At 45.3% G+C, this 13159-nt stretch overlaps 1 protein-coding gene across 1 annotated transcript in view; it reads right to left on the bottom strand.

Moving 5' to 3' along the window:
- WWP2 (WW domain containing E3 ubiquitin protein ligase 2) overlaps positions 1-13159 on the bottom strand; it is a 227623-nt gene that overhangs the window by 21467 nt on the left and 192997 nt on the right. The window contains 2 exon segments of the mRNA XM_029608285.1: positions 10679-10819; positions 12696-12829. Of these exon segments, the coding sequence (XP_029464145.1) occupies positions 10679-10819; positions 12696-12829 (275 nt within the window).

Consider the following 13159-nt stretch of genomic DNA (forward strand, 5'->3'; position numbering starts at 1 on the left):
GTCCATCAAGAACTAGGTGCACCTCCTTCAATATCCGACTCCTCTTAGGCTACCTTAATTCCTAATTCCTCCAGAACCTGTGGAATAAGAGGCCGCAATTCTTTCTTCCTGAACAATCGAGCAACCCTCTGATTATCTCCTACCGCCACTTGCACTTCATCTGGACCCTGGGCATTCTTGCCCACATCCAGAGCAGCATCAGAATCCCCACAGGATCATTATCCCCAGATCATCCGCCAGATCCTCCTGCAGATCATCGGCGTCGTCCTCGTCCTTACCCGCAGTACACCCAAGCCCCAGGCATCTCATCAAGCCCCCAGACCACTGAAGCCATCTTCGCTCTCTTAGAGGGTTGCTGTGGCTGCTGGCCTAGGGCCAGTGTCCTCCCTGCTCCCTTCCTAGCCAAATAGGCCTTTTGAAAGAGCAGAACCAAATCCACTTAGAAATGTTCCATCTCTGTGGAATCCTTGGCCTGCAGACCTCCCATCAGACACTCCCTCCATTCCTGGTCCTCTGCTACAGATTGGACCATCGGAGATAGGGGAAGGGGAGAATCCTGGGCCCTCTGGAAGCCTCCTGCTTCTTACTGCATACCTCAGTCAAAATAGCTGCATCCCTGATCCCAAGAAACCTCTGCAGCAGGTACTGCCAACCTGGTGACTCTTCTCCTGCTGTCTGCCTTGGCAGAGGTTTCCTCCCTCCCCCCTGAGGCACAGTCTATGCAAATTGCGAAGGAATTTATTTGGCTGCACCGCATGCCCTGCATGATCCCCGTGGTGAGAAGTTGGCACCATTACAACTGCATGTGGCCCGATCGCAGCGCCGCACATTTGAGCAAAACCCACAGAGATGCGTGATCGCAAGAGTCCTGTTGCAGGCATGAGACACCCTCCTCAAACTGCTCTGGACCCCGGGGCTGATGAGATTCTGTAACGCTCTCTCCCTGTGGCACTACCAGCTCCCGCTGGAGACTCGCACTTTCAGGCCTTTCAAGCAGCTTCCTTGATTTTTTTTTTTTTAAACAATTTAAAGACACAGTTTCCTGTCAGGAGAAAACCCTTAATGGAAACATAGAAACAAAGAAATGATCCACTCAGTCTGCCCAGCAAGCTTATGTCCATGCCAGTATCTGCTTGCACTGTGCAGGTCACCCCCATGCTTATCAGTTTCCCAGACTGTAAAAGTCAGGGCCCTTGGATGCTGTTTGAATCCAATTTCCCTTAACTCTTGCTGTGAAGCAGAGAGCAATGTTGGAGTTGCATCAAAAATATCAGGCAAACTGGCAAATTTTAAATGGCTGGCGTGCGTAAAAACCGGGGGTTATGCGCATGGTGGACCTTGCGCGCGCTGCGTGCATTTTAGAAGAAGCCCAGCTGCGCCTCGTAACCCTCATTACGCACACATTACGGGCCAAAGAAAAGGGGCGGGGGAGGGATGGGCTTGAGGCGCCGGTACAGCAGCCATTTGCCGCTGTGCCAGGGGATCGCGTGCCGGCCCGACTGCAAGTTGCTTCTGCTCCGGAGAAGCAGCAGCAACTTAAGAGACAAAAAAAAAAAGGTAGGCTACATTTAGGGGGTAGGAAGGGGAAGGGAGGTTAGGATAGGTGGTAGGGAACTGGGGAAGGCCCGGGATGCGTTACCACGCGAAACTAGCAAAAATCTACTCCCCTTACGCATGCAGATTATAAATCCAGTGCGCATGTGCGCGCCCCATGTGCGCACACCAGGTGGCGTGCGCACCTATTAAAATCTACCCTTTAATGATTAAGGGTAGTAAAAGCCGCATCAGCAAGTTACCTCCAGGGTGGCATTCTCTGAAATGCTCCCTGTTCCACATGCAGGTCCCCAGAGGCAGGCAGAACTCTGGAGTCTCAATGCATGGATGAGACGATGGTGCAGGGAAGAGGGATTCAGTTTTGTAAGGAACTGGGGAACCTTTTGGGGAAGGGGGAGACTTTTCTGAAAGGACAGCTCCACCTTAACCAGAGTGGAACCAAGTTGCTGGCGCTAACTTTTAAAAGAAGACAGAGCGGCTTTTAAACTAGAACAAGGGGGAAAACCGACAGACATCAGCAGTGCATGGTTCAGAAAAATGTATCCTTGAAGGATATTAATGAAACAGGAGAGTTAGGGCATCCCAACAGAGAGGTTCCAATAAAACAAACGTAGTCCATGTGCCTAAACGTAAAGAATCACCTGAGCTAAAGAATTCCAAATTATTCCTATCAACTGAAAAGCAGGTTGTTAATACAAACAAAAAACACACTTTGAAATGTCTGTATGCCAATGCCAGAAGTAAGGTTGGAGAGTTAGTGTATAGCAATGAATGATAAGAAAGACATAATTGGCATTTCAGAGACCTGGTGGAAGGAGGATAACCAATAGGACAGTGCTATATCAGGGTATAAATTATATCGTAGTGATAGGGAGGAGCAACTTGATGGGGGTGTGCCACTTAATGTCCGGGAAGGTATAGAGTCCAACAGAATAAAGATCATCAAGAGACTAAATGCTCAGTAGAAATCTCATGTGTGTTGGGTAAGAGTATAGTGATAGGAGTATACTACTGTCCACCTGGCCAAAATGGTCAGACAGATGATGAAATGCTAAGAGAAATCATGGAAGCTAACCAATTTGGCAGTGCAGTAATAATGGTAGATTTCAGTTAACCCAATATTGACTGGGTAAAATGTAACATCAGGACATGCTAGAGACAAATTTCCTGGATGGAATAAATGACTGTTTCATGAAGCAAACTGGTTCAGGAAAAAAAAGAGAGAGGGAGCTATTTAGATTTAATTCTTAGTGGAACACAGGATATGGTGAGAGAGGTAATTGTGATGAGGCAACTTGGCAATAGTGATCATAACATGATCAAATTTGAACTAATGACTGGAAGAAGAAAACTTTGATAAAATGAGGAAAAACAGAGAAAAAAACTGAAAGGTGTAGTTACAAAGGTTAAAAAAGTAAAACAGGCATGGACATTGTTTTAAAAATACAATCTTAGAAATGCAGTCCAGATGTATTCCACGCATTAAAAAGATGGAAGGAAGGCAAAACGATTACCAGTATGGTTAAAAGGTGAGATGAAAGAGGCTATGTTAGCCAAAAAAAAAAATCCTTCAAAAATTTGAAGAAGGAGCCATCTGAAAATAAATAGTAAAAAGTATAAGCATTGTCAAGTTAAGTGTAAAACACTGATAGGCAGCTAAAGACAGAATGTTGAAATGAAGTTGGCCATAGAGGAAAAAAACTCATAATAAAAACTTTTTAAAAAAAATATATCCGAAGAAAGAAATCTGTGAGGGAGTCGTTGGAGAGTTAGATGACTGAGGGGTTAAAGTGGCTCTTAGGGAAGATAAGGCCATTGCAGAAAGACAAAATTAATTCTTTGCTTCTGTGCTTACTATTGAAGATGTTGGGGAGATACAGTTCCAGAGATGGTTTTTCAAGGGTCATGAGTCAAATGAACTGAACCAAATCACTAGTAAACCTAGAAGATGAAGTAGGCCAGAATGACAAACTAAAGAGTAGCAAATCACCTGGACCAGATGGCATGCACCCCAGGGTTCTGAAGAAACTCAAAATGAAATTTCAGATCTATTAGTTAAAATTTTGTAACCTATCATTAAAATCATCCATTGTACCTGAAGACTGGAGGGTGGCTATTGTAACCCCAATATTTAAAAAGGGCTCCAAGGGCGATCCAGGAAACTATAGACCAGTGAGCCTGACTTCAGTGCCAGGAAAAAATAGTGGAAACTATTCTAAAGATCAAAAACAGAGCATATAGAAAGACATGGTTTAATGGAACACAGTCAAATGGATTTACCCAAGGGAAGTCTTGCCTCACAAATCTGCTTCATTTTTTTGAAGGGGTTAATAAACATGTATTTGGATTTTCAGAAGGCATTTGACAAAGTTCCTCATGAGAGTCTTCTAAGAAAACTAAAATGTCAGGGGATAGGATGCAATGTCCTTTCGTGGATTACAAACTGGTTAAAAGACAGGAAACAGAGTAGGATTAAAATGGTTCAATTTTCTCAGTGGAAAAGGGTAAACAGTGGAGTGCCTCAGGGATCTGTACTTGGTCCGGTGCTTTTTCAATATATTTATAAATGATCTGGAAAGGAATTCGATGAGTGAGTTAATTCAATTTGTAGATGATACAAAATTATTCAGAGTAGTTAAATCACAAGCAGGAGGACCTTGCAAGACTGGAAGATTGAGCATCCAAATGGCAGATGAATTTTAATGTGGACAATAACAAGGTGTTGCATATAGGGAAAAATAATCTATGCTGTAGTTTCACAATGTTAGGTTCCATATTAAGAGCTACCACCCAGGAAAAAGATCTAGGCATCATAGTGGATAACATATTGAAATCACTGGCTCAGTGTGCGGCAGTCAAAAAAGCAAACAGAATGTTAGGAATTATTAGAAAGGTAATGGTGAATGAAATATAAAATGTCATAATGCCTCTGTATCGCTCCATGGTGAGAATGCACCTTGAGTACTGTGTATAATTCTGGTCGCCGCATCTCAAAAAAGATATAGTTGCACTAGAGAAGGGCGACCAAAATGATAAGGGGATGGAACAGCTTCCTTATGAGGAAAGGCTGGTTAGGGCTGTTCAGCTTGGAGAAGAGACGGCTGAGGGGGGATATGATAGAGGTCTTTAAAATCATGAGAGGTCTAGAATGGGTAAGTGTGAATCAGTTATTTACTCTTTCGGATAATAGAAGGACTAATTGGAGAAAATTCTTTTTCACTCAACACACAAGCTCTGGAATTTGTTGCCAGAGGATGTGGTTAGTGCAGTTAGTGTAGCTGGGTTAAAAGGGTTTGGATAAATCCATTAATTGATATTAATCATGTTGAATTATGGAATAGCCACAGCTATTAATTGCATCAGTAGCATGGGATCTTCTTGGTGATTGGGTACTTGCCAGGTTCTTGTGGCCTGGTTTGGCCTCTGTTGGAAACAGGAAGCTAGGCTTGATGGACCCTTGGTCTGACTTAGTATGGCAATTTCTTATGTTCTTACCCCCCCCATGTTTATTTGATCCCCAAATCGTAAAAGTTGGGGCACTCGTTGGTTTGCTGTATGAATTCCAATTCCCCCTTTCCCAGGCATTCTTCTGTGAATCTTGAGGAGGAGACCACAGAAGAAGAAAGGGAGCCAGACCCTTGGCTATCAATCCCTCTGATGCAGCAGGCAGAGACCAGACAGGGATCATCAACCCCTCATTTGCTTGGCTCTACCTGAGAGAAGGCCCACGAAGGTGCCTAACACCTCAGGAAGCACCTCTTCTAATGCTGACTTTCTTATTATTTTTTTTTATTTTATTTCTCTCAGTCTGCAAGTTTGCACCTCTACCATCTGCTGGAGATAGAGAAATACTGAGGGACTGCAGGTGGCACTCTCGGTTATGTAGCAATTCCTGAAAAGTTTTTATTTTCTGGCCTCCATCTGCTGGTATGGATGCAAAACCCACTTGTCTGGACTGATCTGGGTATGAACAGGAATACTTTTTAAAATCTTTATTCAAAGTGGAGCAGTCCAAGCATAAAATACCGATTCACACAATGTAAGTTCCAGGTACAAACACTGTTTCACAGTAAAGTTGCATCAGGAGGGACAGAGAACTTCAATGAAAAATAGAGTTATTCTGACTCTCAATGTGTGGATTATAAATATTTGAACTTCACATACCTCACTCTTTTTGATTGAGAAAGTTACACATGACAAGGTCCATATTAAAAAGCATTAAGACAGCTAACTCAGAAGTTAGCTAGCTAAATGAATATTTGGGCACATATCTAGCTCAATTCTAGCCGACTAATAAGTTAGGAAGTTAAAATTTAGCCAGATAAGTTAGAGGAGTTTCTGGGGGCGTAACTGGGAGGAGTTGAGTTAGCCAGCCTAAGTCTGGTTGGGCCAAAATCTGTCCTAAATAAGCCAGCTAGGGTTGGCCAGCTACTTTAAGACAGCTGGCTATATTGAATAGTTGCGACTGCACTACTGAATATACCTCCAAAGTTAGTTGGATAAGTTTATCCAGCTAACTTTCGGGTCGACACAGTAAGGCCGCGTTAGAAAGAGTGTGGCAGTGCCGGGCACACCCTCGTTTGCCGCACGCACAGTTCTGATCACATACCGCTCGATACTCTATTTAAATTGCTTGCAAATTGCAAGCCGCGTCTGCAAAGCGTTAGGCGAAGTGTTAGGCCCGCTGCAACCCATTTACTGTATAGGCGCTTAATACAGCGCCTATACAGTATCCTGGGTGCGCTTGGTACCTGTCATTTCAAATGTCATTTCAAATGACATTTGAAATGACAGGCACCAGGAAGTGGATCCCAACTTTAACCCATGAAAAACCTAAAAACCGAAAAGCCCTCATCCCCGAAGCAGCTCGACATGTGCCAACTTACCTTTTGTTGCTTTTCAGCCCCTTCCCTTCTCTGCCGCCCTCCGGAGGGGGCAGCCGGCGGCGAAAGCGGCTTGCAGCGTTCCCCCCCGCGCAGCTCCCGGTTCTCCTGCTCGGCCCTCATCAAATTGTGAAGTCAGGTGGAGAGCCCACTTTTCTGTGCCCTCTCCAGTCACGGCGGCGAGGCGGAGCGAAAGCGAAGCCGTACTTTCATTGGCCTGAGCGCCCGTCAATTTTGGGCGCTCCAGCCAATGAAAAGCAAATAGACGGGCGCGCATGACGTCACAGCGTGCGTCACGCCCGTCTATGTGCTTTCATTGCTGGAGCGCCCAAAATTGACGGGCGCTCCAGCCAATGAAAGCACGCCCGTCTATGTGCTTTCATTGGCTGGAGCGCCCATCAATTTGGGCGCACATGGACGGGGCACGCATTTTTTAATGTATTTATTTAACATTTTCTATACCGACATTCGCATGAGACATCACCAATCGGTTTCCAGATAACAGCAAATTCAGCCAACAGGCTTTACATTGAAACTGATATTATAACTGGGGGAGGGAAGGGAAGGGGCAGGGCAGTAACTTGAAATTAAATAGGCTGGGAAAGGTGAGGGAAAGGGGGGTAATTTACACAAGGCAGGAGTTATGTACAATCTATATGCATTCTATTATATACATTCAATATACATGGTGAGGGAGAGGTGGGGGGGGCTGGGACAGGGAGGGAAGGGAGGAGGGGGGGAGGCGGGGGTGGGGGTGGAGTGGGGGGAGAGAGACTGGAAGTAAGGGTGGGAGGGGGTGAGGGGGGGGAAGGGAACTGGAATGGCAGATTAAGAGTATGCGTGCGTGAAAAGCCATGTTTTGAGTTTCTGTCTAAATTTCTTAGGACAGATCTCAAGGCGTAGATTGGTGGGCATTGAGTTCCATAGCTTGGGACCAGCTAAGGAGATGGAGCGTTGTTTGGTGGAGGCGAGGTTGGATAGTTTGGGTGTAGGAGTGGGTATTGTTGCAAGGTAAGGTGATCTGGTTGGTCTTGATGTAGTGCGAAGGTGTAGGGTGTCAGAGAACCAATGCATGTTTGGGTTGTGGATGGCTTTGTGTATAAGAGTAAGAGTCTTAAAGATGATTCTAGAGGATATGGGGAGCCAATGTAGTGCGTCACGCACGCCCGTCTATGTGCTTTCATTGGCTGGAGTGCCCAAATTGTCAGGCGCTCAGGCCAATGAAAGTACGCTTCGCTCGCGCCGTGACTGGAGAGGGCACAGAACAGTGGGCTCTCACCTGACTTCACAATTTGATGAGGGCCGAGCCAGAAGAACCGGGACCTGCGCGGGGGGGGGGGGAAACGCTGCAAGCCGCTTTCGCCGCCGGCTCCCCCCTCTGGAGGGCGGCAGAGAAGGGAAAGGGCTGAAAAGCAACAAAAAGTAAGAAAGCAACAAAAAGTAATGTCGAGTCGCTTCGGGGGAGGGATTTTAGGTTTTTAGAGTTTTCCTTTTGGGGGAAAGTTTGCCGTCTACCATTACCCCTGCCTCTAACACAGGGGTAAGGGTAGGCGGTAAGTTAGCAGGTTAAACGCGCGGAAAAACGGCAGGGTAAAATAGCGATAGCCAGGGCGCGCGTTACTGTATGGGAGGGAATAGCTAATTTGATCATTTACATCTAATATACATGCCGCATGCGGAAGGGGTTACCCGGTGATTTAAAGAGGCGGTAAGAGTAGGTTAAAGGGGATAGTGTATCGTAGGAAGGGCTAACGCGGCCGGAAAGTGAGTAGAAAGCGGGTTAGGAGCGGGTAACAGCGGCCCCACTTTACTGTATTGACCTGTTTGCTATCTGGACAGTGACATCTTTCTCTAATCTTAATGCAAAATTAGTATTGCTGATTTTAACAGACTGAAAATAATAAAACAATGAATATGGCATGTGCAAAAGTTTAGATGCCCTTCCAGCCGATTCACTACAACTCTTTCTTAAAAAAAAAAAAGCGGTTAGGCCCAAAGGTTGATGGGCTCATTCAGCATTCAATTAATCTGGTGAAGATAATTTAATGGTGGAATAAATACTCCGATCCTTCTAACCTCTCAGGTTGTGATTGTTTTGCTGTCTACTTTCAACATCCATGGGATCCCCTCTGGACAGCTACAATCTGAGCATTTGGAAAATTAAGATAATTCCACTCTTACAAAGCAGGGGAAAACCTATAACAAAAAAATATTGAAATGTTTCTAGCTGGCAATTTCAACTGTCAGGACACTTAAGAAATGGAAGTTCCATGGAACTGTTGAAGGTACAGGTAAGATCTAGTTGACCAAGGAAAATCTCAGATAGAACTGCCCAGAAACTGGTCACTGATCTGCAAAAGATCCCCGAGATCACTGCAAACGAGTTGCTGGAAGGTTTAGCCGACACTGAAGTAGCTTCCACAGTACAGCATTGAATACACAACAAGGATCTGCATAGGAGGGTTTGTCAGAAGGAAACCTTTTCTACAATCTCATCACAAAAGTCATCATCTAAAGTATGCAGATCAAAATCTTGTAAGCATGAAACCTTTTGGAACATATCCTAGAAGCTAATGTCCCACAATCGATGAAGAAACTGAAGCTGAAAAGAGACTGGATATTTCAACAAGACAACGATCCAAAACATTTCTCAAAACCAACCATGAAGTACTTACAGGAAAGTGTTGGAATGGCCATCACAGTCCCCAGACTTGAATATTATTGAAAATCTGTGGAGAGATTTCAAAACATGCAGTGCATGCAAGGAAACATAAGAATATTTCTGAGCTGGGAGTGATCTGCAAGGAAGATAGAGAAAAATTCCAAAAACTAGACTAGAAAGACTCAGAGCTGGCTACAAGAAACGTTTGGAAGCTGAGATTTCTGCCTAAGGAAGAAAGAGTGCAAAAACTTTTGCACATTCCTTATTCACTGTTTTATTATCTTCAATTGTTAAAATCAGCAAATAAATAGTAATTTTGTACTAAAAATTGCAGAAAGATGTCATTTTGAACCTTGTATAAGAATAGAAATCACAAACAGAGAAAAAGGAGCTCACAAATGATCCATGTCATGTTTAACTTTGTACCATGTAGAGGTTGTGTCAACTTTTGTTCACTTAGAAGTTCACTGAAACATACATTGTCACTAAACTTTTGCTCACAACTGCATATTCCCCTTTATTATAATACACCCATATAGATTCCTCCTTGTGTAATACACTTGATATATCACGTGTGGGGAATCTATTTGTCCTCTTATAAAACACCTGTGATAGATTCCCTTTGTGGAATACACCCATGATAGATTCCTTTGTATAATAAACATGTGATAAGATTTTCCCCTTGTGTAACTTCTCTCAATAGATTCTCTTTATGTAATACAGTGGTGATAAGAGTCCCCTTGTGTAATACACTCATAATTTATTTCCCTCTAGTCTAATACACCTATGATATATTCCTCCATGTGAAAGTACATACATGATAGATTCCCCCTTACATAATATACATGCAATACATTCATCCTTGTGTAATATACCCATAATATATTCCCCCTTGTAATGCATTTGTGATAGATTCCTCCTTGTATAACACACCCATGATATATTCCCCCTTCTGTAATACAACCGATATATTTGGCTTTGTGTAATATATCCATGATAGATTCCCCCTTGTGTAACACATCTGTGATAGATTTCATCCTTACATAACATACCCGTGATAGATTCCCCCTTGTGTAACATACCCATGATAAATTCCCCCTTGTATAATACACGTGATATATTCCCTCTTGTGTAATATACCCGTGATAGACTCTCTTGTGTAACACACCCCCCCTTGTGTAACATACCCATGATAAATTCCCCCCTTGTATAATACACTTGATATATTCCCTCTTGTGTATATACCCGTGATAGACTCTCTTGTGTAACACACCCGTGATAAATTCCCCCTTGTGTAATACCACTCATAATATTCCCTCTTGTGTAAAACACCTGTGATATATTCCCCTTGTGTAATACACACAATGATATATTTCGCCATGTGTAATATCCCCATGATACATTTCCCCCTTGTGTAATATCCCCATGATACATTTGCCCCTTGTGTAACACATCTGTGATAGATTCCCCCTTGTGTAATATAAATGTGATAGATCCCCCTTTGTGTAGCACAGAAATGATAGATCCCCCTTGTGTAGTACACACGTAATAGATCCTCCCCCCCTTGTATAGTACACACGTGATATATTCGGCCTTGTTCTCCTCCGTCACCCGCAGACTCTCGCCTCCTTCTTTCAGCTCATGTGTTGTCACCTTTCCCAGAATCTCCATGTCTTGAATAAAGTAGAGTTCCAGTTCACTCTCCTCCAAATTATTTTCCCTGGGAAAAATCCCACAATGGGAAAAGTTAAAGTGCTTTCTGCTGATTGCACCAGCGTCTGCTCCAGGAGGCAGTCAATTCCACACAAAAATTACTTCAAATGAGGAACAACACATCTGGAGCATTCATCTTTAAACTCACAGTCTCATTCCCCTCCTCCACAGGGAAGTTGTAAATCCACAGAAACCCTCCTCCCTCTGTTGTTCCTCATGGGCAACTGCAGATTCACAGCTACCACCCCCCCCCCCCCCCCCCCCACACACACACACACACACCATGGGCAGCAACAGAATTGGACTTACAGCCCTTCCCTCTCTACCCCTACCTGTTGACCCCCCCCCCCCCCCCCCCAAAATTCACAAACTGCCCTCCCCCCAAACTATGTACATCTGCAGCCTTGCAGCAACCCCACTGCCTCCCACTCCCACTCCGCCACTGCCACTGACACCTGCACATTCCCATGGTCCCCCCTCTGCCTCCCACTGACACCTGCACACTCCCATGGTCGTCCTCTGCCTCCCACTCCCTGCTATTGACACCTACACAGTCCCATGGTCCCCCCTCTGCCTGCCACTGACACCTGAACACTCCCATGGTTCTCTCTCTGCCTCCCACTCCCTGCTACTGACACCTACACAGACCCATGGTCCCCTTCTGCCTCCCACATCCCACCCACCTGCCACTGACAACTGCACATTCCCATGGTCACCTCTCTGCCTCCCACTGACACCTGCACACTGCCATGGTCCCCTTTGTCTCCCTCTCCCTGCCTCTGATGCACAATGCCATGGTCCTCCCTTTGCCTCCTACTTCCTGACACTGACTTCCTGCATACTCCCATGGTCCTCCCTCTGCCTCCCACTCCCTGCCACTGACTCCTCATACTCCCATGGTCCCTCCCTCTGCCTCCCACTCCCTGCCACTGACTCCTACACACTCCCATGGTCTTCCCCACTGCCTCCCTCTCCCCTGCCACTGACACCTTGCACACACCTGGGTCCTCTGCAATTTCCTCCTCCTGCTTCAGGCTTCCAGCTCAGTCAGAACCAGGGCTGGGGGGTGAGTGCTAGGAGGCTTCCAGGGATTTCTCCTCTATTGTATATCCTTAGTGGGGAGCCCTGTATCCAGGTTTCCTTCTAGAACTCTCACAACCACTAGGGATCATTGCTGCATAATCACTGACTTTCCCCGCCCTCCACAACATCAGAAGCCCCAGTTGACCAGAACCAGGAATAGAGTCCAGGTCCCCTTCACTGCAGGGCACAGTACTTCTGCTCAGCCACTGGGCCCGGTCCTCCCCCTGCCAACTTCCAGTTTACATCTGGAAACTCCATAATCTTACAGACCTTTTATAAGAACATAAGAATGTGCCAGAATGGGTCAGAGCAGGGTCATTCAATCCCAGCACCCTGTCTCTGACAGTGACCAATCTGGGTCACAAGTACCCAGCAGATCCTTTGATTCTTGCTCATAACCAGGGATAAGCAGTGGTTTTCCCAAGTTAACAAGGCTGATGGTGGCTTATGAACTTTACCAGAATCTGTATTGTCTCCTTTATTCTGCAAGCAACGCCCCCACCCCATCCCAAAGTTGATTATTCAGATTCTTTTTCTTTCTTTCCCCGTGCACAGGGAGCATGGGCTCACAGCAATGTCACTGTCATATGGGAGCAGATTAACCTTTGTTGCTTGGGAAAAATGCCAAAAGAATACAGCTATCATCTCAGGTTTGGCTTATAAATTGCTAGCATGGGAGCCCCCTTGGGAGATGGTATTGCTAAACTGGTCTGCTGTAAACAGTTTACCAGGAAAGATGGAGAGAAGGCTGGCAAAAGGATGGAGGGAAGGGGGAAGAAAGAAAAGAGTTTGGCACTGACTTGATCCAGACAATGGAGTTGTGGAACTCGGGGTCAATAGATTCCAGGTCTTTCAGCGTTGGCTTCTTATTCAGCATGTGTTTGTAGAAGGGAAGTGTGAAGCCGGTGTCAATGAACTTCCCATGGTAGAGAGCCTAAGACAAGGCAGAAAGAAAATGCCACAGTAACCGTACAGCACATTCCCAGTCCAGCAGCACTGCACGCTTCCCTCTTCCGATCCCGTCAAATCTTTCCTTCTAACTCCCTCCTCCCACAACACACTGTGCAGAAAGAAAACACTAGCCTGGCACTCTCACATCCAGTGCCAAAGCTCACTCAGAAGTATGCGCATTTCACAAAGGATCCTTCCTCCTTTCTCACCACACCCCTTCCACTACAGCCAACAGAGGCTCCCTTCCCTTCTAGAGAAAGTCAGGGGCATACGCTTTGCCAGTGTGAAGGAAAAGCTCAGCCAAAACTAAGGT

This window comes from Rhinatrema bivittatum, chromosome 7 (genome assembly GCF_901001135.1).
Source record: "Rhinatrema bivittatum chromosome 7, aRhiBiv1.1, whole genome shotgun sequence".
Taxonomy (NCBI): domain Eukaryota; kingdom Metazoa; phylum Chordata; class Amphibia; order Gymnophiona; family Rhinatrematidae; genus Rhinatrema; species Rhinatrema bivittatum.